This window comes from Euwallacea similis, chromosome 5 (genome assembly GCF_039881205.1).
Source record: "Euwallacea similis isolate ESF13 chromosome 5, ESF131.1, whole genome shotgun sequence".
In the NCBI taxonomy this organism is placed as follows: domain Eukaryota; kingdom Metazoa; phylum Arthropoda; class Insecta; order Coleoptera; family Curculionidae; genus Euwallacea; species Euwallacea similis.
In genome coordinates, this window is record NC_089613.1 from 2,192,372 (window position 1) to 2,217,353 (window position 24,982).

At 34.2% G+C, this 24,982-nt stretch overlaps 2 protein-coding genes across 6 annotated transcripts in view; both read left to right on the forward strand.

Annotated features, from left to right (window-relative positions):
• Nucleotides 1-11,215, forward strand: part of LOC136409271 (uncharacterized) — a 49,585-nt gene extending 38,370 nt beyond the window's left edge. For all 4 annotated transcript variants that reach the window (XM_066390680.1, XM_066390681.1, XM_066390679.1 and 1 more), the window contains 6 exons: nt 2,553-2,813; nt 4,540-4,648; nt 4,708-4,861; nt 4,917-5,082; nt 5,131-5,273; nt 5,333-11,215. In XM_066390680.1, coding sequence (XP_066246777.1) covers nt 2,645-2,813; nt 4,540-4,648; nt 4,708-4,861; nt 4,917-5,082; nt 5,131-5,273; nt 5,333-5,488 — 897 coding nt within the window. In that variant the 5' untranslated portion in view covers nt 2,553-2,644 and the 3' untranslated portion in view covers nt 5,489-11,215. The remainder of the gene's footprint in view (nt 1-2,552; nt 2,814-4,539; nt 4,649-4,707; nt 4,862-4,916; nt 5,083-5,130; nt 5,274-5,332) is intronic.
• Nucleotides 11,216-13,316: 2,101 nt separating this feature from the next.
• LOC136408848 (uncharacterized) lies at nt 13,317-24,373 on the forward strand. Of its 2 annotated transcripts, none has more exons than XM_066390034.1 (9): nt 13,317-13,816; nt 15,076-15,669; nt 16,154-16,276; nt 16,836-16,985; nt 17,353-17,568; nt 17,727-17,944; nt 18,763-18,942; nt 19,794-20,116; nt 20,543-24,373. In XM_066390034.1, the coding sequence occupies exons 2-8, from the start codon at nt 15,109-15,111 to the stop codon at nt 20,113-20,115; spliced, it is 1,770 nt and encodes a 589-aa protein (XP_066246131.1). In that variant the 5' UTR covers nt 13,317-13,816; nt 15,076-15,108; the 3' UTR covers nt 20,116; nt 20,543-24,373. The 2 variants fall into 2 exon arrangements, with proteins under 2 accessions (XP_066246131.1, XP_066246130.1); XM_066390033.1 differs by having other exon boundaries at nt 19,794-20,111.
• The last annotated feature ends 609 nt before the right edge of the window (nt 24,374-24,982 follow it).

Consider the following 24,982-nt stretch of genomic DNA (forward strand, 5'->3'; position numbering starts at 1 on the left):
TTAAAGTAGAGTCAAGGATTAATGGACCCTTTCACATTAAGGGTACGTGTCTGCAGGCATTTGTCTTTATCTTAAGACTTTATACAGCCAAGATACAGGGTGCTTCAGAACCCTATATATAGTACATATTTCACGGTGTGATTTCTCAGGTAATTTTACGATGAAATGGATATATGAGCGACAACTTTATAAGAACATGGGTCTGAAAATATTTTCTTATCGAGTTACAGGATGTAAAAAGTTTCAATACAGTTTAACTTTTTTTATTATCCCCCACTGGCTGTTTTTGGATGAAAATTTAGATTGCTCATTCAAATTAAAAACTTAATTGGCCCAAGCATTTTTTTTGTATTTGCCTCGGTTTCTTCGCGATAGTCTGAGGAATACATGATATTTAAAAACCGTTTTTTTTTTTATAATTATTTACTAAGATTTTATGTGATTGTTCTCATTTAGTTGTTATTTATTCAATATAAAAGCGAATGTTTCTGATGCATTCCATGTCTCAAAAACTCTAAGAGAGAGGGACAAATAATAAAAAGATATTCATAAAGAAGGCATACAAAAAATATATAATACATATGTACATCAGGTTCAGGATCATCTTGTATATCAGTTTATAGTTCGTATTCTAAAAATATATTTTGCTTAAAATCTGTATGAGGCCAATGTAAGGACTAATTCTCGAAATTCGACTAACAGTAACTCACCTTGCCACTCTGCCAGGTTGCGTTCCAATGAACAGTCCTCGGGCATTTTAGAAAACACATACCTAGAGTTAATTAAAGTTGAAGAAAGTTCTCTTATAAAGCTCTCGAATATTATTTGAACGTACACACGACTTATTTTTTTTAGCAATCTCTCAAATCTAAATATATTTCAGCAACAATTAACCTACGCGGGAATTATTTGGAAATTATTTGAAGATAAACATAAAGCAAGATCATAACTGAACAGAAAACAAAGATAATCTTCTTCTTGCGGATATGAAATTCAAGAGACAAATATTTAAATTTTTCAAAATTTTAATTAAATGAAATGCTTAGTCAAAATATTTTCCACTTTTTTTTCTCATTTTTTTCTCGACAGTTTCAAAGATATAAGTCATGGCAAAACGATCCTTCGTCTATTGAAACTGGTATAAAATATTGAATGAAATGAACCCCAATGAAAAAATTTATTCAAAGCAAAAATGTGTTTGTTTCGTGTGGAAACTGGGTAGTTGTATCGGATTTCAATCGTGTAAGGCATATCCTGTGCTTTGAAGGTTTCATATAAATAGAAAGTCAGACAAAAGAATCGTTTATCCATCAAAAAGAATACAAAATTTGCTATTAAACGAGATGTCGAGCAAGAAATATTCTTAGTTAGAAAATGGAAACCAAACAGTTGTATTCATCAGTGGTAATGCAATTTGCAATACTGTAAGAGAAATATAAAATTTTCTATTATATAAATATGATAGAATTGGGACAACAAAATTTTTATTCAGTAAAAGCCTGTTTTATGCAAAATTTCCCATAATTAATAAAACACAAACAGCTATCTGTTCGGACTCACTAGGTGCATTACAAGCAATCAAGGACCCTTACAGCCCGAATTCTCTAATTCAAAATATCCAAGAAGACATCCATACCTTATCCTCCAGCCACTGCAAAATTCACTTGGTATGGATCCCATCACACATCGGAATAGCAGGTAACGAATTAGCGGACTCGAGTGCGGGAAATGCGGCCCGCTCTCGGACCATAGAGCAACATTTTTACCTACCGAAGGACGCAAGCAAACATTTCACAGTGGCTATTGAGGGTAAGTGGCAAAACCTCTGGAGCCTATCCAACACAAAACTGTCACGAATCGAACCATCGCTGCTCCCTTTTAAACAACTCCAACTAGATAGAAAAGGCACTGTGGCCATGAGAAGACTGAGGATTGGACATACAAGACTGACTCATGGTCACCTAATGGAAAGGACACCCCCACCAAAATGTGATAGGTGCAATGTCTTGCTGACAGTCGACCATATCGTCACAAAGTGTCCAGTCTATAGTGCCAATAGGGCCTCTTTCCGAATTAAGGATGAACTGCACAAGAACTGGCACTCCACCGTAGATCAGAGAGCAACCTTAGAATTTCTAAAGTCAATCGATCTTTTTAACTCCATCTAAATGTAATTTTATGTCTACTCGAAGTGTACATGTACTAGAAACGTCTTGTAAACCGTATGTTGTCAAATGTATGTTGAGTGCCAATAACCTAAGTAGTTGAGGCACTATAATCTTAATAAAAAAAAAAAAAAATAAAAAAAAAAATAAAACACAATAAACCACAGATTTATTATAAACAAATATTAAGACTTAATCTAATTTAGCTCTATTCAAACGTTCATGATTACGCAATGTTTTATCTGGTAATACTCTCCATTTTTCCGGAACAAAAAAAATAAAAACTGTTGTATACTGTTTTTTTTAATCAAAAGTTTAGTGCTTTATTTATTTATTACCCACTTTTCCATTATTATTATAGTCTCTATTGATACTCTCTTTTTTTAGGTGATTCCGGCACTCTCACCGTCTTCTCCGGGGGTACCGCCTCCCCAGGAGGGCGAGTACTCCAACGTCAATGGGTCACACTAACGGCCGGAATGTGGCCCCCTTCAGAAGCCAGTTCCACTCAACCCCTGGCGCCCCCCTCTGGTCGATTACCCCTTTTAGCTGCCGTATTCTGTGGGGCCGCCTTGGTGGTTGCCCTTTTGGGGGCTTGCCTGCTCTATTGGTGCTGTGTAATGCCTCGCAAGGATAACAAACATTATTGTAAGCACTTTGGTAGAATGCATTAGTGTAAAAAATATAAGCAAATTTGTAATTTAAAAAAGGCATACTTCACCTTGTGTGCTTAAATATCATTACGTAAATCAAACCACAATGATTTCTTTATACTTAGTTGATTAATAAAGAAATACTAATGTTTAATCTTATAATAAAAGTAATAATTAAATTAAAAAAAGAGTACAGAATGGCCCTGTCTTAGATTATCATACTTCACATCCGTCCGCAAAAGAATCAACAGACCCTGAATTTTCTCTTCCGTTTGTACTTTTATTTCTCCAGTCGGTAAAAGTTTATTAAAGTTTCCGAAGTTTCACTTTGGCACGTCACGAGAGCAACAGCAGCAACTGTAAATCCGCTTTACATATAAAATTGTTGAGAAATTTAAATTTGTATTATAATTAACGAAGCAAAAGGAACCGTCACTATTGGCTGCTTGACAAGTAGTTATTAAAAAGGAAGTAGATGCAGGAAATTTTATGTTGTATTAAGAACAAAATTAATGCTTTTCTAGCAAGGTCATGTACAGTCATGAACGTTTCCAGGGAATAGCGTTCAAATGATTCAATAAACATTATACCTATCATTAATGTCAATAATCACTGGTCATTCTGACCTAGTTCGTCGGAAATGTTATATTCCATTCATCCAAGAATTTATTCGTCTTTGACAGTGTAGACCATTTAGGCAAAAAAATTCTTAACTTCAGGTTTCCTGATCCACATTGGCCCAAGGGCTATTATTATGTGTTACAAATATATCTCTGATTTAAAAAGCAAAAAAGTGATTACTGAGTAAAGTGGAATAAACGTGGATCCAAAGCTGTTTCTTACAGATGATTCTACTATACGCGACGGTTAGATATTGTGAGTCGGAACCATCTCCATACTATCAGTAGTATAACTTGCTTGAATAGTTAAGCAGCGATTCTTTTAAATTTTCATTTTCCTGTAATGTGTTTAACTAAAAAAGACCTATTTATAACTTCTTTAATTTACCAATCTGGTGTTGTCCAATTAACCTTTCAGCGAAACTCCTCTGGGATCGAAAACGAAATTGAGCTTTCAGCTCATTTAATACTCAAACCCAAACTAAGCATGACTTTCAGCACTTACCAATATATCTATGTTATTTTAGCAAAGCGATAAACGTTTACCTACTTCTAGTTTCATAACAAGTATCTAAGTCACTTATCTTTTCCACTTTGCAAAATTTGTAAAATCCAGATTCCATCATAATTTTTTCAATATTAAAATATGAGAGCTCTTTCGTTAATTTACGCAAATGAATATTATGTGCCCAGAGAGCAAATATTGACCTAAAGAGATATAATTTAGTGGATTAGAGAGTTAATTGAGTTTTAACTTTAGGTGGGCGGTACATCAAGTCGGCATTCAAATAGAGGAAATGCGAGAATTTCCTCTAGTTGAGTGGGCTCTATTCAAAGCCTGTTGAGAGCGATTGCCAATTTATAGGTGAATTTTAAGCTATATAAATACCTGACGAGTCGTTAAGGTGTGGGCAATGTTAGTTCAGTTTCTTCTATACAAGGTTTTGCAAATATTGCTTGGGAAATTCCATATGGTAGATTCTATATCGAAAATTTCCTGTACCCATTACAGAGTTGTGTACCACAGCTTCGTCGAATTTTAGAAATTATTCTTAAAACATTTATTTTTAAACTGCTTGTTCAATAAAACAACATATACAGGTTTGCGAAAAGTCGATCCCAACATGTCCAACTCTTCAACTCAAGTTCCTGGACACCAACAACCTCCCTATCCCATCAGTCAGGCAGCAGTATTTGCTGAACAAAAAAGGTAACTGAATTCTCAAATTTAAAATTAATTGGTCATTGTAGATACATAAATCTCTTAAGGTGTGGTTGGGGATATAGCAATAGGGTCATAGCCGGAGGTGGCCCACTTCAGCCTAATCCTTGGTATACCGGAAGAGTGATCGGCGGTCCGCAATGCACACAATGTCCAGGAGTGTGTCCAGTGCCCAGAAGCAGCAGCAGTCCTGGATCACATGTAAATTTTAATCTTATTCAAATATCCAAAATATTCATTAGCTCGATATTTAAAGACACATCGTCATGGTAGCACAACTACTTCTTCAACACGAAGACAACGACCGGTTAGTCAACCGATTCCTTCTAGTGTTCACATAAACGGGGATATTGTCCCAAATGAGCCTCTGCCAGAGATATCTGAATTCAGTCCCAATAGCCCCCAGTACGCGTCTAGCAGCAGTAGGTGGCCGAAATAAGTTTGCATTTGAAGCTTACAATGTATTTTAGTTCTAGATGAGGTTTGTGGCAAAGATGAAGGCAGTCAAACATCTGATGAACCCGCTCTGAAGACGCGTAGCTTACCAGCATGGGTGAGGTCAAAACCTCGGCCTTTGTCTACTGAAGATGATCTGAATGACCTTTATGCAAAGGTCAGTTTAACACCATTATTACATTTGTAAATTCCAGATAAATTGGATTTTTTTCCCAGGTCAATTTCAGTAAAAAACGAAAAAATCGAATGCGAAACGATGAGGCAGCTATAATAGCTTTGAGTAAGTCGAGAAGCCAGTTCTTGCATAAAGATACTGACTCGTTGGTTGACAACGAGGCCGTCATTGTTTATGATGAACGAACCGCTTTATAGGATAATTCCTAAGTTTTTTAAATGTTAGTGTCGTTGATAAAAAACCCCTAAGTGATATCTTCGAATAAATAATAATCACTAGCGCAATAAGAAAGTTTCTTAAACATTTTGAAGAATCCCTTTGTAACTGATGGTGATGAGTATTTATTTTCTTGGTACTTATTGTTGATAAATCTTTAAATTTTAATGATAATTAAGATAATAAAGGTAATATCAGAAATATTTCATTAATGGCTTATCTTAATATCTGACTGTAGTCATTACTGAGTCAACAGATACTTTCATATCAACGTTTACTTATTGACTTTAACTGTATATAAAATTTTTAAGACTAAAAGAAATCAGACAAATAATACGGAATTTAATTACATCTATTTTTCTGTGATAAAATTACTTAAGTAGGTATAGGTTTTAGAAATTGTGTATTAAACTGTCGTTTATCCAGAGGATTCAGAAATGAACGAGAAACTATTAGATTTCGAAAAATTAAATTCAAATAGTTTCCGGTCATACCATGCAATTAGAAGTTACTTCTAAAGACCTCTGTAAAACCTCTTAATTAACCTTAAACAGTTCTATTTATAAAATAATTATTATTCTTAAGTGTAAACATGAAAATATGCTGGTATAGGTGCAATATTTGAAATTTATTTTAGTTCCGATGTATGCTGGTACTGTGCAACTGCATAGCATACTATGTTTACAGGGTGATCCAACGAAATAGTTGTTCTATTTTAAATTTTGAAAAAATATTCTCGAAATCAATCATTTTATAGTTCTATATAGCTGTCTCTCATCTTCTTTAAAATTCCGTTCTACTTGCAGGAAAATAAAATAGTCTCAAGCGCTGTTTCAGTGGAAAGGGATTAAGGAAATTGAAAGTATTCATACATGGTGCCTAAGTCCAACTTGTCGAGTAGAAATTGGATTCTGACGAGAACATTTTTCTTTTTGTCCTAATAACAATAATAATGATGATAATTCTATTCATTAGCAGCACTTAATACCGTCGACGCCACTACAATGGCTCGTGTGGATGGACAAGGGCTTTTAATGGACGCCACTTGTGTATGTGTGTCTGTTACTCACGACAGTGGCTCGAAATAGCTCGTCTAGACACACTAGTTCAAAATCAATGGATTTAAATAAGACGTGTTTTGGGGCTCGCTGTAAAATACCTCTAACCTAAATCCATTGAATGTGAAGTAACCTGTTCAGACTTGTCACTATAATCCTAACGAGCAGAGAGTTCCAGCTCTAAGTGGCGTCAACACATTCCGCCCTTTTTAGTCCAAATCAGGCACACACGCGATTCGCACTAAAATATCCTAAAGTCTGACACCCACGGGGAATTTTCTTCCTTCAATCTCATCTCTCAAACTTGCCTACTTCATTCATCAAAATATGGTCATAAATATACATTTGGATTTTCATTCATGGAATCATTAATCATCAATTAATGGGTATGACCTCAAATCTAAGTATAGATTCGGAAAATAAAAAGGTTAATGAATATTATTGCCATCTTTTTTATAGTTAGAGTTAATCATTTTTTCTAAACAGCGGACATCTATTTTAAGGCGTTAAGACAAATGTAATGCGTTACATTAGTCATCCAAGCATCCATGCTAGAAGTGTTTTAACAAGCATATTAATTACTTTAATGTTTTGGATGATGTCCTTATTTATAGGCTGGCAGTAAGATGTAGTATTTAAAGGAAGAAAAATTACTTTAACTCTATCTAAAAAAATCTTTGAAGATAGAGCAGCATTGTCTAGAAATAACATTACATATCTAGTTTCTCGTCTCGTCTTGATATCCAAGTTATGCAACAAGAAAATGATAACAAGATAAGACTAAGTTTTCATAATATTCAAAGTGATTCAAGCCTTGTTATGAGATATCCAACTTATTGATATTTTTTTAACAATATTCACATATAATCAGAACAATATTGCTAGAATTGTGCCATATGAAAAAATATCTTTTTTGGATTGGAAAAATAGTTATTACCGAAAGAGTCACTTCTATACCTGTGGAGTGAAAAATTAGGTACCAAAGTACCCGGAAAAACTCCTCTACTGAATAAATTTCAGCAGTATCGTTAGAAATTACTAGTAATTTTTAACGATTTATATACATACATACATTAGAACATATCTTCACTAATAAAGTCTAAAATCGCCCCAAGGGTTCCCTAACGACAGAGTGGGAAAAAACTTCTAAAAGTTAAATCTTTTTTAATTTTAAGAAATAAAATATCAGTTTTTGAAATCGAAATTGGTGATAAAGCCGATTTGTTCCATTATAACTTAAGTTCGACTCTTTTTAAAAGAATTAATTTCATAATTAAACCCGACCTCGTATATTTTGACACTCATAAAAAATGCAATCGTGTAATTATGATATCAACGAGTTTCTTATGTGTAAACAGGGATATAATAAGGTCAGTCTTGAAGGGCCATTTTTCAACCTCCTGGTAACTTTTCCAACAAGATAATATTCATAGAAAAAATTAGGGCTGATTGTTGGTAACTTTCCCCATTTCCATCGATTATTTTGCTAGTAAAGTTACTAGGAGTTTGAAAAACCGGACTTTAGCAAAACCTAATTTAAATCATAATGAGAGGCACGAACTTAAACGAGTTTAATTTTGTAACTGTACAATCTGCTGTGAGCAGTAAATACAATTGTTGCCATAGTTTTGCCATATACGGGGTGCATATTGAATAAATTCAAATGTTTGCTTTTTTTCTTTGTTTCTCACCAAATATTTTCTAATAATTATATACGAAGCTCAGTTGGGAGTTCTATTTTGTGTAAGTCGTGTTATTGTGAGATATCGCTTCGTTCGCCAGGTTGAAGCGAGATTCAGATTTACATTTAGACTGTTTTACAGCGGATCAGATTAATAATAACAAATAATTTTATTATAGAAATTATAATAATCTTAGTATTTGTTATACATTGTTACACTAATGCCAAATGGGTTCTATACATTCATATGGCGTAGAAATTTGGTTCACCCTATAATTGAAACAATTCGAGAGGAAATGAATCTACCCTTTAACGAGAAAATATTCGGGTAGGCTTTAAAGGCATATCAGGAAAGTATGCAACGTCAGATTCATGCGATATTGTTGCGCTTTTTATATTCTAATGTGAGGGTGCTTGATCTCCTCTCAAAGCTGTTTCAGATATGGCGCTCATATAAAATGTCGAAGAAGGTTTCTTCGTGTATGTTTTATAGCCTCCCTCGTTTCAAATATTTATTAATGTAAAAAAAAAATGGTTTTTATGTAGATTTTTGAGGGACTGCATTGGATACTCACGATATTTCCTACATATTTCAAAGTTTGATATAGAAATCCAAGTTTAAGTCCTTGTGAAGGGACAACTGTATTTTATATTTTCATCGGATAGCCCTTTTTAAGCTGAATACATTGATATAAGGTTTTACTTATTTATCTCTTATCGTTTACTGAAAATTTAATTCTAAAGTGTTTCTAAGTGCCCTTGAATGTTTTAAAGGTCGCGCTCCTTTAATAAAAATTATAATAGCATTTCTAAAAACCGGTTATATCCAGAATTCCCGAACGGGTGGCACATTCCAAGCATTCCATCGTCAAGTGTTTGGGAGCCAACTAAAGGGGATATTCTATTTAATAAAGAGATAGGCCTAAAGGAAATAGGCCAGTTGGCCACCGCAAGTAAAACAGAGTACAAAAACGTCACGACGAAAGCTAGATAAAGACATCAATATGCGTAATACAGGATTGGTTCTTGACGCCGAATTGATCACATTACGTACCCACTCTTGTCTTGGAGTCCCAGGTCCTACGAGTCAGAGAGAGACGGATTTTTCCCAGATGTTTTTTTCGTTTATTTCATAACCTCAAAAATATTATCTTGATTTTGGAAAGAAGATTGTTGTTATTGTGTTATTTTTAATTAAATGTAATTAAAATGTTTAGAAATTATGTTTTGGCGTAATAACTATCGGCAGAGTTGATGATCTTGATATACTGTAGACATTACACCCATAGGATGTCTAAGATGTCTTTACCCAAGTGTGAGGCGGACTGATTGTGCTTTTGAGACCGGTCAAGTCTCTTGAAGTATATCTGCGTCCTAGGTTAAAGTAGCAATTTCATACAAGTCGTGCAATTAAGAACCATTTTCTAGAACCTCTTTGTTTTTGAGTGTTTATGGTACGAATTTTACGTATACATATATATAAATAATATGTATAATAATTATGTGCCTACAGTCGTCTAAAGAATATTTTAAGTATTTTTACTGACCTCAGGCAAATAAAACTTTCGTACTGTTCGTGATAGGTACTTAATACACCTTTATCAGTTTCTTTCTCAAGGGCGCTTTTTATTGCATAAAAATACTACATATACATACATTCTGTGTTCTAGCTATTTGTTGCATACTGCTAGGATGTTTGATATTCAGAGGAGGTATTAGTAATTGAACAAAGTAGTTCAAAACTACACGATAATGCCATAAGTTTGATTTGAAATCTATCTTGTAAAATCAAGAAAATCAAATTATGGCCTCAAGGTATCATAATAAATCACTTCATGAATTTACAGAGCCGAGAAGTGATGAAATCATAAACAAGCACCAAATTTTAGGGTTATGCCAAGATCTGCCAGACATAAGCATTGATTTACTTCAGAAAAGTTAAATATTTCGTGTATTGAAAGCTTTAACATAGCTGATAACTCATTTGAAAAAGAAAGAAAACAAGGTTGCAATTAATTGGTATTAAGTTACAACTCATCGTACGATAACACTAAAATCCAAACATCTAAAAACTTCAGCGCTTTTTGAAAGCAAAGACGAATATCCTGTTGGTGTATTCTAGTCTTGTTCCCACAAACCTCCCTGCCATTTGCTTGTATTTCCATGGATTTACTGTTTAAATTATATCTATATATAATTATATCAATTATGCACTCCTGTATTATACGCAGCTGTATGTTTTGTTTAAATAAACTTGCATTTGTGTATTTATAATATAGCAAATTCAACAGTGAGAGAGGATATACAAAAAAATTCTGCACTTATTCCTTTTTATAAAAGAAGGCGTAGAGTAAAAGGTCGATAATAATATACTCTTTCTGTTAATTTTATAGGAAAATCGACATTACCAACTTTTGAACAGCACCGTGTGTGCTTTTTATTCACTATACTTGCGAATTTTAACAAATAGATCGGTAGATTATGAAATTTCGAAGTAGATATAGTGTAGAAGGTAAATTATAAAACATAGAAGGATAAGTACTTAGCTTACTACATCATGAGTCCTTTTGAATAGATATGTTTGTGATAGTTTTTTTACAAAAAATAATTGTTAAATTGAGGGTAAATTTACTATCAGTATTATTGATATTAAAGGTAATAACTTTACAATTTTTTTGGAATTGGTGCACAATCAAGGTTATTTAAAGACTCAACACATGTATTTCAACAAAATCTTTTTAAAGATAATTTTTTTTTTAATATTCTGTTTGTGGTATTTCGGTCGACAAGTCTTATGAACATCTCTGATGGAAATGACTCAAACGGAAAAGGTGCGTCCTACATCTTGAGTCACCCGATATATTTACGTACATAGTTTAAATTGACTTGTGATCATTGTGTTCTATTTTTGCTGATTTTAAAGTAATTCATGTTAAAAAGATTTTGAATAAAATTTGTCTTTAATTAGATTAATTGTTTAAGTTTGTAGACCGCTTAAATAAATGGTCTAGCTCCCGCATATTTTTGCCCACATCTACTCGATCTATTTCGCTTAGGGTATGTTTATAGCCTTCTATATATAACCACTATTGAAAATGATGTGTATCTTCACTTCCACCTTGCCATCATTCCATCACATGATGTAAAATCAGTTCTGCCAATATCATCAACAGAAGGCATGTATGACATGATGAGCTGCTTAACAGATTCGATAATATAATTTCTGATGATTTCCCTTGCCAATTGGTCGCGTAATTTCTCGGCCTTAGGTCATGACAGATATATAGAAGTTCACGTGGAAACAGAGATTGTACCAGTGAAAAAAGGATCGCATAGATTTAATATACGTCCGATAAAGACCAACAATGAAGTAGGCGGAGTCAGTCCAGTCGATGTTTCCACTTCAATTTTCAGATTAGTATCGATTTCGCTGTCTTCGCCACGATGGAAGTTTATAAAAATAGAACAAAAAGCAGCAATGTAAATAAAGGAAAAAAACAATTCATCTATTACTAGCACTTCTATTAGTAAAAATTCTAAAACGATGAGAGATCTCATAACACTGGAGTGACTCCGCCCACATCAATCGCTAACCTCGCAACCCACTTTGTTAGTCTTTAAGACATGTTAAACCTTATGCGATCCTTTTCTCACTTGCACAATCCCTGTGTTTCCACTTGAACTGGCGACACCTATATGTACCTATCTGCCTTATTAAAATCTTAAAAGAGAGTTAAAGAAAGTTGATTTCCTACGTACACATGATGTGCTTCTCAGATGTCTCTATCTACGTTTTCAGATAAAAAGAAAACTTCTCCGAGACAGTTATAAATTGTGAACCGAGCATATATAAAGTGCACACTTGGTGCATTTGATATTTTTTAGGCATGTGTACTGAGACATACGCACCTCTGCATTGCGAATATATTTCTTTTTGTGCGGAATGATAGTTCTCAGCATTGCTTTGATGCACCAAATACGAAATCGAAGTGAATGAGTTTCACATCGACAAAACTCCCCTGAACTCCTTTATAAGAAGCACTGTAGATAATCCGCTTCTGAAAAACTTTGATCTTCCAATGGACATTCCTAATTTGTGCACTTAAAATTACTATCGATGACATAACTGCAGCTGCAGAGAATAATGCTTAAAGGCAAAGATGTTGCCGCCAGAACAACAGGCCGGGTGTCTATGAAGATTTTTCCTCGACAAAAAAAAAAAAAAAAAAAAGGCAAAGATGTGAATCTTTCACGCTTGCCGATGAATAATGGAAGACTTATTTTCGGACTTTTAAACTTCTAGGGTTTTTTTGATATTGCGATGTTTTAAAGACCATTTCTTCACATTAGTCCCATTTGAAATATATTTGTAGAAATATCAATACTAGTCCACAGCCACTAATTCCTGATTGCTCTGATTCACCAAAATCGAAGATTTTGTAGAATCAAATCGAAAGTTTCCATTTCGTATTTTCCTAGACGACATCTATGAGCATTAGCATGCACATAGTCCTCTAAAAATCTAAAGTTCTACACGTAAGTAGTGGCTTAACGCGGTTCCCATATTTCTCGAAAGATGTCGCAAGGGAAATGTTTTTGTTCTCCATTCTCCATTTCCTGGACTTCCTGCCCTATTTCCTCTTATGGACCTGCGGGACCTGGATGCGATCTTGACAGGTAAAGAAAATAGGTACCAAAAATTAAAATTGAAAATATAAGAAACTTACAAATTAAAACTTGATGTCGCAAATTGTGAATGTGCAAGCAAATTGTAATTGAATTCAGTTAGTCACTGTATAGTAACCATTTGAAGTAAAGTGAAAAATTCTTAAATATATTTTTTGGGTAATTCTTTCTAGTAAATTGTACTCGATAATAAATATTCCAAACTGTTTATTGCAGATTTAATTTGTGTGGGCAGAAATCGCTCTAGAGAGTTATTACAAATTTATTCAGTTCATCAAATTCGTCACAGGAATTTAATTTATTGACCATTGGCAAACTTAGCTTCATGGGCTTAAAATGTAAGCTCAAATTGAATTGCCAATAAGTTTAAAAAAAGTTATGTAGTCAGATACAGAGTTTCGGAAATTTTCACGCCTCACTTTCGAAAAAAAGTCCTCCACTTTCGAAAAAAATTCAATGTTTCAATTAACCCATTTTGAATCGGGACATTTTGCCGCCATTTATCAGATGTTGATAGTCCTGAATCCGAGTGTGCTGTACTGCTTCATCACATTTCCTATTTTGCTCCTCAGCAGCAGGATTTTTTGTCAAATTGTGCTGGATTAACGGAAGAGCTCGCGTTGTTAGGGAAAACCATTCACTTTCGACCCAAAGGTATTAATACGAATTTTGTCAATCAAGCAGCGTTCTCGGTTCCCTTCAAAGTCGGTGTCAGTGAGGAGTGGACATAAGCAAAACCAAGTCTCTTTTTGGAAGCAGTTCTCAGCTCCAGCTTTCTGACAAAAGTTGTTAATTTACAACGGGATTGAAGACACTTCCTATGATTATTGGCAAATGAGCTCCAAATCCATCTGCATTGTATTATGGTTCTGAATGCAGGGGACGTAAGTGGCTTTTAGGTTATGTCACATATTGTAAAAACCTAGTGATAGTATTTTGGGGATCCCATGGTTTATCTCAGTTGTCGACTTATATTCCAGCTTGTCACCGATTTTCTTTAGCTTATCGCAACCTCAGAGTAGGTACACACATGTAAATTAATGAGAAATTGAGTGGGGAGTTGAATACTGTGTTGATAATGGTGAGAGCTTGTAATTTTTCGAGTTGATAGACCAAGTAAAGTTACCATAAGCTTCTTTTCGTATTTTGTTGGTTCCATATGCCAACAATTGCTCTATTCCAATAGGTTGGACAGAAAATGAATCCCAGATTTTCAGAAACAGGAATATGTACAAAGAGACCTCACTGCTTATTAAGCAAATTTCTGATTGTTTTTGACCTGATAGTCCGAAAATAGTTAATATCTCTTTTGGAATAAACTTAATTTTAGCACTGTATTTACAAATTTCAAAATAAACTGCCCAAATCACCAGAGATGGGACTAAATTTTTGAAAGTTGATTGTTATCAGACACAAGTATTTACTAAATGTTATAGAAGTTCATAGATTTGCCAGCCCTGATGCCGTTGATGCGTGATTACAAAAATCTTGAAATATGCCATATTTAGCAACTAAATTTTAAGTTTAGCCCTCGATTGTATCTGCATAGTTATGAAAACCCTCGGCAAAATAATTTTAAAGATGTTCTGTCTTTACGATCAGATTTTAAGCATTAATGGTACTAGGCAAGAATGTCTGATAGTTTTCAATCCCGAATTCAACATTAAAAAGGAGAAATATGTGTTTGTTCTGTGATTTATAATATTTAGTAAGACACTTAAGATCAGAATCTAAGTAGGTATAGTGGAGAGTATTTTATAGTTATAAATTCAGAAAATAAACTTACACTATCAAAGTATAGATATAAGGTGTTTTAAGATGTGGATAGTGATAGAGAAGGATGGCGATGTATTGCATAGAGTTTGTAGAAATGATAAGAAATGCAATGCTCATTAGGTAAGTAGGTGGACAAACATTTGACTCCCAATAAGGGGATCTCAAAAATAATTAAAAATACAGAGTTGGTTAAATGGGAACAAACTTATATCTCTATAGGAGGGGTATTTTACCTCTTCTAAATTATCAAAAACATTTTTTTTATTGGGCCTTTTATAAAAATATGCATGGCGTCAAAATCCTGTAATCAATCTACTTTTCCTATTAAGTGTAAACCATTAGGCAATAATTATTTCATTTTTTTCAGAAAATTTGCATGTGACATCAATGTGTTCTGGAGATGGTGTGTAAGGAAGAAGTATTGACATGGTTTAAGGACTTGGATAGTTTTAAAAGAATAGATATATTATGTGAACTGATAAATATGTGTCTACCGTTCGAATTGCGCTTCCTGGGCAGCTATGTAGAGGAAACGGGCAAGCACAGTTGTCAAGAGCTAAGGCAGCAGGCATTGTCCGCCAATGATGTGGACAAACTGGAAAAAGACCCCAGTTTAAAAAATCAAACTTTATACGATGAAAATATTCGGCATCGGATGCTTTTAAACGTGTCTCTGTTAAAATCTAGGAACTATAATGTAGCCAATTGGTATTCGAAAAAGTTCTTAAGGACAGATTACGTCGAAGAGTTGGTTGGTAGGGAGAAGGACGATGTGGTACAAACTGAACTTTTGTTGTTATTCACGATGGCCTCGCGACATCCGGCGTTTAATTTCGAACATAAGCAGTTTTATAACCGGATAGTCACTCAGCTCTATGAGCTACGGGAGAGATCTAGTAGGTTTTGTACTCATAGGTATCCCCCAGGGTTTGAATATCCAAATGTTTGCAGGAATATAAAGGTAAGATATTTATTTTTGTCATTTTTACAATACGTATGAATACTACCTATATATTACTTTAAAAAGGAGTATTGTTGCATTGCTTCCAAAAAATATCATCCTTTAAGAAACACGTCAAGCTTCATGTTCTTACTTTTAGCAAACGTCTATTATCATTACATACTCGGTGACACAAACATACATTTTTTCTTCAATTTTGGAACTCTCCTATGGATTTTTCCATATTAATCACATTTGAGGCACATTTTTTCTTAATATTTTGTTGTTTTTTTTTGTTCATTTTGATATCTTTAATAATACAGGATTTATGGATTCTTATCTTACTATTGTTCATTGGATGTCAATAAAACGTATCAATATATTAATTATAAGTGTAGTTTCAAATGAATGTTTACAAATTCTAAGTTTTTTTCTACGTATCGATTCTTAATACATTTACTTTTTTATAAATTTGTACTTTATTCTGTTTGCAATGTGATTCCAGGCACATGATAGCATCCCGTTTACAATGGGAGTGCCGATCATGCATCCGCCTGGACTTCCTCCACATTACATGGGTCATTTTAGGACGACCTGGCCTGGAATGAATTGCGGAGCACCCCCGGAGGTATGTGCTTTTTAAAGTCGTTTTGAAATCAAAGAATATTAAATTCTATTAGAAAACAGCAAAAATAGATGAAGTGATGCTGCATCTGTGGCCATATTAACATTATGAAAAATATTCATTAAATTTGCATAATTATACACTAAATTTGACGTGAGCGATTTTTTTCTCTGCTTCCTACAAATTTTGTTAAATGTATTATGTAACATTTGGAGCTCGAATTCGTTGATTATTTTTTGTCTGATAATTTTTATTGACATCAGCTATTAATTTGATCTTGTGAGCTTTGAAGATTAAAAATCCCAGCTTTTTAGCCTAATGCACTTAATAGCATTGAGTAAATGCTATAGCGAAATGCAACCTCTGCAATAAAGCGCTGCAAACCTGCGGTTCTCTAAATGCACCCGATGTTTGTTTAAAATAAGTTTGTCGTCAATTTCACTTTCATAACAACACAAATTAGAACTACAATTTCAGTATTGCACATTCCTGGCGATATTGTATCAGCATAACTAAATATTTTGGATTTTTTAATTTGGTCCATTAATTTGTTTCCTGTTAGATACCGCCTTTTTCTCACCAAGCACCACTTCAGCCAACACTTCCTCCAACGTCACCTCTAGTCAGTTCGCCGAATCAATCACGCAGCGGCTCACCACGTTCCGTTTCGAGACCGCCGACGTTTTCGATGGTAACCTCGTCACCATCAACGGTAAGCCCATATAAGTCATACGGAAATTTTTGCATAACATTAGTTTTTATTTTATTAATAAACCCATACACTACAAACATTTGAGGGTAAGGTGTAATAGCTTTTAACGCAATTATACTATTTGCACAAAAAATATTTTAATGAATAAATAATTAGTGAGTTTCATACACGCGTTCACGAGTTTATACACACAATTTTATTTTACGACGAAGAAATCAGGAGAATAAGACAAAATTTGAAAATATTAAGTTGCGCCCTGTATCTATAGAACTGCTCCACTAGTATTGTTACTGATCCCATTTTTGAATGCTTAACTTAGCTTAACTTCCTTCACATATTAAGTTTTCTGTTTTCTGTGTTTGTTTAGGCGACAATGCCTCCAGTAAATCCTCCGGGCGTAGTGCCTCCCGGCCACCCTGCAGCAATAACCACACCCCTTATTATGGCATGCCCCGGAACAACGGGCATGTCAACTCTAGTTCCTATAGACGCTTTAGCTCCACCTGCTTCTTTGGGTCAATCCAATCAACATTCTCCGATACTTAATCAACTAAAATGTGCTTCGGAACCGGAGAATGACGAAGTAAGTAAATATAACTTAAAAGTCTATGAAAAATGTGGTAGAAATTTCAGTCCCAATAAATGTTAGAAATATATATTTTTTTCTTTCTGAGAAAGCAATAAGCGTTAAAGCGTTAATACTGATGGAGAAGTAATTTAAAAATGTTTGTTTTCATCTAGCTGAACTCCACTTTAAAAGGGGAATCCCCGCAAAAGGGGCCCCCACCGAAGATCAATCCTTGGATGAACTCGTCCTTGGTCAATCCCGAAGGAAAGCAGATTAACGGGCTGCGGATAGCACATATGTTTCCTCCTCCCGTCAATGTGCGAACTTCAATTGCGGACCAGATGCAGCCAATAACGGACGAAGGTTCGCACTATCATTCGTCCAGTAGCAGGTAAGATGGACAGCTTTTTTTTTCGTTGTATCACTTACCGTAAAGAAAAATAAGCCCTTATTGTTGCCACTAGCCCTTATGCAGGGCGTTTTCGCACTTGGATAATTTATTTTAACAGATTTTTGTACTATTAAATATAAATAATAGTAATTAAATCTAAATGTGAAAAGGTTTGGATGTACTATCTACATCTGTAATTCGAACGGTGCCTGTATGGTTTTTCCCCCCCTATGTTTCTGTTATTCTCAATTACTTATGGTTACAATCCTGTCTGTCTTATAGAATAGTTTTGACAAGAAATGCTTTTTTTCTTAAATGAGATGTGTTTCATTGTTCTACACTCGCTAATGGCATCACCATACAATATAAATAATATTATAAAAATAATTGTCTATGTCAAAGGAAATGACAGAGATGTGAAGAATCATGTGAAAATCACAAGACGAACAAAAAGGGAGCTAATCGCTACTTTATTATTTATTTTCGAGTGGTTCTCCTTTAGTTTGATGGATAGGTTGTAATGCAATTTTTAAATGTGTTTAGATGTAAGGTAATCTTACTTCTAAGCATGGTTTTTTATATGTCCTTTAACTTATTAACAATAATTGATATTTAAAATTGCCAATTACTTGTTCTGCGACAACACCGAGATACCATACGTAATAAAAAAAAGTATTTTGTTTAACTCTTTATCTCCCCTACTTTACAATTATCGTATTTTTTTATAAATAAAAATATTTATTTTCAAGATTTCTACAGCCTGTTAAAATAGATTCCCCGACTTTAAAAATACCCTGTAGAATCTCGACCTATTACAGTAGTCCGTTGCAAACCCCACCTGAAACGCCTTCCAATCTGGCTCCAACGCCTCCCAATCGCGCTCCTTTAGAGAAGAACAGGGTGAATGGCTTACCAAACTTCTTACCGCCATTCGGGGACACGACGTCACCGCCTCCACCTGCGTTTACCTTCCCGGCTTTCACACCAATGGGCCATAGGTAAGCTTTAATTTTTGTATCTTTTCCCAGTGACAAAAAATTCACTGAGAAGGTAATAAAATCTTTTCGTCAAACTTTATCAACACCTTTACTTCATCAACGCAATTATGATGAAAGGGTATTGCTTTCTTTACCACTGTGTGTTTTATAACTGTGGGTTTTACTAATATTCTACTTTCAGATTTCATAATAAGCCAATTCTCTTTGTTTTCAGAGATATAACTTCAAATATAAATACAATTTCCTTTTGTGGGTTTTGAAGTTCCGGCGCAGTTTAGTTGTGAAGTAAAAGTAAATACCTTAATTTCAGAAATAATAAGTGGATTCAGTAACAGTAACGGTTATATAAAACTATGCACTTGCTAACTCGTTATATAAATATGGTAGAAAGTATAATTGAAGCAAAAAGCGTAATCTATTCAGTTTGAAAATCGAGTTGTTTCTCATGACAGATCAAAAAGGGATAGATATTTTTCAATAAGTGCGAGGTTCTTATTTATAATTAAACATTTTCAGCCAATAGTCGTTTCCATCAAAACAGATTGTTAAACGCTTTCTGTAAATTTAATTGAGCTTTAAAATAATACAGTGAAGTTTTCAGCTTTATTTTCATAAGAAAAATAAAGAAACTAGTATTTCCTTGGATTGGAGATATTTTACGTACTCGTGGCAACGCCGCAATCAACTGTGCGAAACGATCAGGTCAAGGGTTTCGTTTCAGTTATTGCATCTATTATAGCAATTTTAATAGCAAAATGATAGGTGGTCTATTCTTTAAAATGTAAATGGTTATTATAGAGTTGGAAGTAGGAAACTACTAAATTCTATGGAAACTGTCGAATCGGTTTCAGGTATTTCAACAATCCCGGGTATCGGCCGCCAGTTACCACGGTCTTCGGACAGTTCGCTCCGAACCAAGCGCCCTTTCAGGGGACGCAACCCTCGGGCCCCGATTCCGCCGCTCCTTCCTATCACACCGTCTTTACCACTCCCGCTTATGTCTCCGTACTGTATTCCAGTTATCCTCCCAATCTTCAACATCCCCCGGCGGCTCCCGTACCTCCCAGGAACCATCCCCTGGGGTGTTACAATTGTGGCGCATCAAACCACTTGGGACAGGAATGTCCGCAGCAGAACATCGATGATATTACGCAGAAAAATACATATAGGTAAGGTAAGCGTAGACTTTTTTAATACCAATTACTAGTTATGGGCAGTGCAACTGTAGGGTATGAATACATAATCGTTTCTTTTCGCTATATTCAGCAAAAAGAAGCCTCAAGTTCTAGTCCTTTAATTAAGTACTATTCACTATGTTCTTGGGGTAAATTAGAATCAAGGCTAATATCTTTTAGCATGTAGTAGTTGTATCCGCCGTACGTATAAAGTATCTGTATGGGGGGGGGGGGGGGGGGGGGTATTTACGGCATCATTATATATGTAGGAAAAATTGGGAATATTTGTATAAATCAACAATGGCTACTGCAGGATGAAATTCCATATAGCACACACATCATAATATAACGTATAATTATTGGTTATATTATAATTGCTTATCACCCATCTTCATTTACCCCCATATGCGACAAACTTATTTCAGCGTCGACTTTAGTCCAGGCACCTCGGACACCGAGAAGTGATCCCCGGGCACATCCATAGACGAACACTGAAATTTACCCGTCGTTCGGCGTAAATTAGGTCCTAATTGGGAAGTGAGAGACTATTTTTACGAAGATTTAAAGTTATAAATACTTTTAAGCGAAAAGTGAGCAGAAGTTCTCGAGAACGGGAGTTCTCGATCTGAGGCCTGAAATTAAGAGGGCAGAGAGGTGACGAGAGGCTGATTTTTCGGATAGCCTGGTGAAATTAATCATAACTTCGGGTTTTGTTTGTAGAAAAATTCGAGATTATGGTTACGGTTTATCGTACATTACAAGAGAATTATAAAAGAAAAGTATCCATGTTCCCATTGGTATTTGTCTTACATTTCTTCAAAAAGCGAAATTCAATTTTTTTTTATTGTAAAGATTCTGTTTTGTGTTGAGTAACATGAGTCATAGACGAATACGAGGAGCTCTAAAATATTTCGTGTAAGTACTTAATTGTGGTATACAGGGTGATCAACATTATTAGATATATCTATAGAGCTTCATTTCAAATTTTATGTGTAATTACAGAGGGTTCTAAAGAATGCTTTCATTTTTGCGGAGGTGCCGCTAATGTCGAAAGGAATTAACAATTTTGTTTTGACAACTGAAACATATTAAACTTTTCCTTTCGCATGTGATTCTGATTACGGTCAACAGGTCAGGGACATCCGTGCCAGTGTGCACTTCGTACGGCAATATGGCCGGTGAAAACTATCTGCATCTGTCTAATACGTCATAATAAAATAGTGACAATTGGAAAGATAACCATGTGACCGTACTGGTGAGAATACTCAAATTCGACACAGTGTATATTAAAATGTAAGTTGGATACCCTGTATATTAAATGTAATGAAATTTATTCTAGAAGTAGAAAACGTTTTTGCCATGTTTTGCACATTTAGCACATCTGCGACTCGCATTATATTCAATACTCAGTACTGAATTCTATTAAAAATGCCGAACATGGTAAAGACAAATAGATTAATAACATCGAAATTTTATTTTAATACCCTTTTTGTAATTTATATTTTTTATTACTTACAATTTTAGGTACAAGTTTCAAGGCTATTCAATATCGTCTTTTTTATTGTTTTTATTTATTTAAAATCGTCTTGACAATAATTGTTGAGTAGTATATGGGGTGCCTGCTTTACGCGTCCCATCATTTAGATCTCAATTATCTTAAGAAATACGAGTTCGGCTAATTTGGAGTAAAGTTGTGCAATTTAACTATGATATGTGTCATATCAATAAACTTGGAAAGAATAAGGTTATCGAAATACGGAAACATCGAATATGAAGGCTTTAAGAAATAAAAAAAATCGCACTTCATATCTGGGAAACATGTTGCAATGGCACAACGCTCTTAAAAAACAATTGAAATAGACCTTTAAAAATGTTTGTTAAGGATTTCGTACCTATTAAGATAACTGAAATTCCAACGGTGAGACTTGTCATAGCACTCCATATACAAAAAAATCAGCATCTCTCACCTAAAGGTTGGCAGCAAAAACGGATTTTACCAAAAACTCCCTTTTACTATAGGGTAAAAAACCGATTTTTATTGTTGCTGTGATTGGGGAGTTAAATCTGTTTTGTATGTGTGCCCAACTGTTCGTATAGTTTCAATTTAGTCCGTATTACGGTTTAATTTACGTTTAAGTATTTTGGTCGCGAGTAAATTATAATAATAATTAACGCCTTATTATGCAAAAACAAATTTGTTATTAAGGGTCCGTGTCAAGTATTCGCATGTTGTATTTTGTTTAAGGGTGCGGCAATGTTGGACCACATTTATTACACAAAAGTTTAAGTCAAATCAAAAATCAGGAGAATTATTAATAGTTGTACCCAGTGTATTGTTATGTTTAATAAGCAGTCAACAGAAATAAGCAGCTTTAACAGATAATACAACTGATACCTGGTGTATTATTTAATTTTATTGCTTTGCTACAGAATCTCGATTTCGCACAACTACTCAATTCAGAACAACTGCCAATTATTTATATGTTATAGTAGCAACAGTGAAAACGATTATATTATACTACAGTGTACAAGAAGCCTTTTAACAATTTTTTTTGTCTTTTTATTTGATGTTTTGATTTTTTATTCAATTAAAACAGGGTTGTTTGTGGTATTTTAGCAAGTTCTTTCTTATTGTTCTCTTTTTTCCACCTCAGCTTTTCGACTTCCTCCTTTTCGTGAATGCCCTGTATAATAAACAAAGTTAGCTGGGTATAGTCTGAGTATTGAATTTGAGGGTTCGTGTCATAAGTTTGTCGTTCTCACTAACATATACTACTAATATTTACTAGACGAAATGCAAAAATAATATAAACGTATGTCCCGGGGAAAATACCTGTAACTTAACAATATCAAAGCTATTTTTTGTGATGTCCACTCTTTGCCAATTTACCATTTTATTAATATCATATTTAAAATGGGAGCTAGGTTTTCTAAAAAGGAGCAAAAGCTTATTTTAAAACGAATTAATTATTTTAATAAAGAAAAAGATGTAGCACGACCTCCTTTACCTGTAGTTGCATTGTTCGATTTAAGTACTAACTCATCCTATTAACTCAGTTATTAAATGTTTATAATTTAAATGATTACATCTAATTTCTGCAAAGAAAGCTTAGGGCTTGGGCATTTCAAGCTATCCAAGCTTTAATACATATAGCTACCTGTAATATGCGACATAATATGTTCATGTATTAAAATAATAGTAAAAAGTGATTGATGATTGGATGCTTTAAGAACAAAAAATACATCTTTATCATTTAAAATGTCCTGTGATTTAATTTTTTACAAATAATAAGTAGATAAGTAAATATTTACTTCGCACACTGCAGCTGCAGACAAAATATTATTTGGATCTGTTTCTTTTTTAAAATAGTTAATTAGATTTAACGTAAATTTCTGTTGCTTGTCAGAAAAGCTAATTCACATGGACTCGACAAAAATATTTTTGGCACCATTAAGTTACAAATATTTAACGAACCCACCGATACACGTTTATTATATTATTGTTCCGTTTCATCCAGTAAATATGTTAGTCCAAATGACAAGCTTATAATGCACTTCACAAGTTCAATACCCACGCTTTGTTATCTTCGATGTAGTATTTTCACGCTTTGCCAGCACCCTGATTAAAGCCCCTATTTAACACCATGTACGATTTTTTTGGGTACAGTTGACCAATCAAATTGCCATATATATTTTGATTTATTTATTTTGTTGCTTCGTTGTGATTTTGTTACTTTTTTATGTATCATTAATGTCGCACCATCTACCATCTTAAGTTTTACCTCACAAAGGCTTTTTTATCACTTTTGTTTACATCTGAGCAGATTGAATCATTGTACTTGACAACGCGTGCAGAATTGATAGAACAGCCTTATGAACAAAATTTCCCAATTTTGCTTAGGGTCGGATTCGCCTGCCAAGTGGGAAAATACGATATTTTTGTAAATAAAAACTCGCTTTTTTGTGATAATCCGAATACTCCTCTTTGTGCGCCATAATCTCTCTATTTTCGTATGAAATGAGACGCATACACTGAAAGCAATATTGAAGTGCTCATTGGCGGGCGATGATGTTGCGTACACTTCGGGAAAATTGGATCCTAAGACCTGTCTCTGTACATTATCAAGGTTCTACTGTAAATAATGACTTAGGATACTTTGAAAGTTAATATTTGAATATTGATATATTTATAATACAATCAGTATGACTGAAGGTTTAACTTAAAAATTGAGATTAATAAAATGTTTTCTAACAAAGTATGTTTTATTTTCTGCCACCACAATAGCAAGAGAAACATTTATGAAAAAGAAATAATTGTGAACCGCACATGTCTCGATGAACATCCAACGTGAACTGCCCTATGTCGGTCTATGCATATGAAACCGGGTTAATTGAAATTGACAAAACAGCAATTCTTTTTTTAGCCATTATACTTTTAACTCTTAAATCCTGTAAAATCGAATTTAAAACATTATATATAATGCATACGTAGTGAAGTTTTATTCAACTCATCCATTTAAGGACTCGCATGTACGCTCGCTCGGCTATAAATCGAGCCGTCTCATAAAATTTTACCTTCCTTACTTATATTCATAACTATCATGTTATAACAAATAAAAATCCGTCGTGTAGTACCCGATAATGATGCCTGTGGACATCTTGAAACTGTCGTCAAATGTTTTTTTAGGTGCTTGTGGGTAAATCAATAACAATTTGAGACTAGGTGCCAATTGTATGTATACACGATTATTTAAAATTCCAGTGATAAAAGCATAGGGTAGATCATTCCTGGCAGTGATGTAAAGAAAAAGTAAATTTGAATATGAGGCCAGAAATGCTTCGTTTTCATGTTCTGTTTTTTTTTT

What these genes read in the sequence shown, in the direction of transcription:
- LOC136408848 (XM_066390033.1), top strand. Translation starts at nt 15,109, where the DNA reads ATGGTGTGTAAGGAAGAAGTATTGACATGGTTTAAGGACTTGGATAGT. An exon ending in ATTGCGGAGCACCCCCGGAG is followed by an intron (nt 16,277 to 16,835) that starts GTATGTGCTTTT and finishes GTTTCCTGTTAG; the next exon opens with ATACCGCCTTTTTCTCACCA. An exon ending in CGGAACCGGAGAATGACGAA is followed by an intron (nt 17,569 to 17,726) that starts GTAAGTAAATAT and finishes GTTTTCATCTAG; the next exon opens with CTGAACTCCACTTTAAAAGG.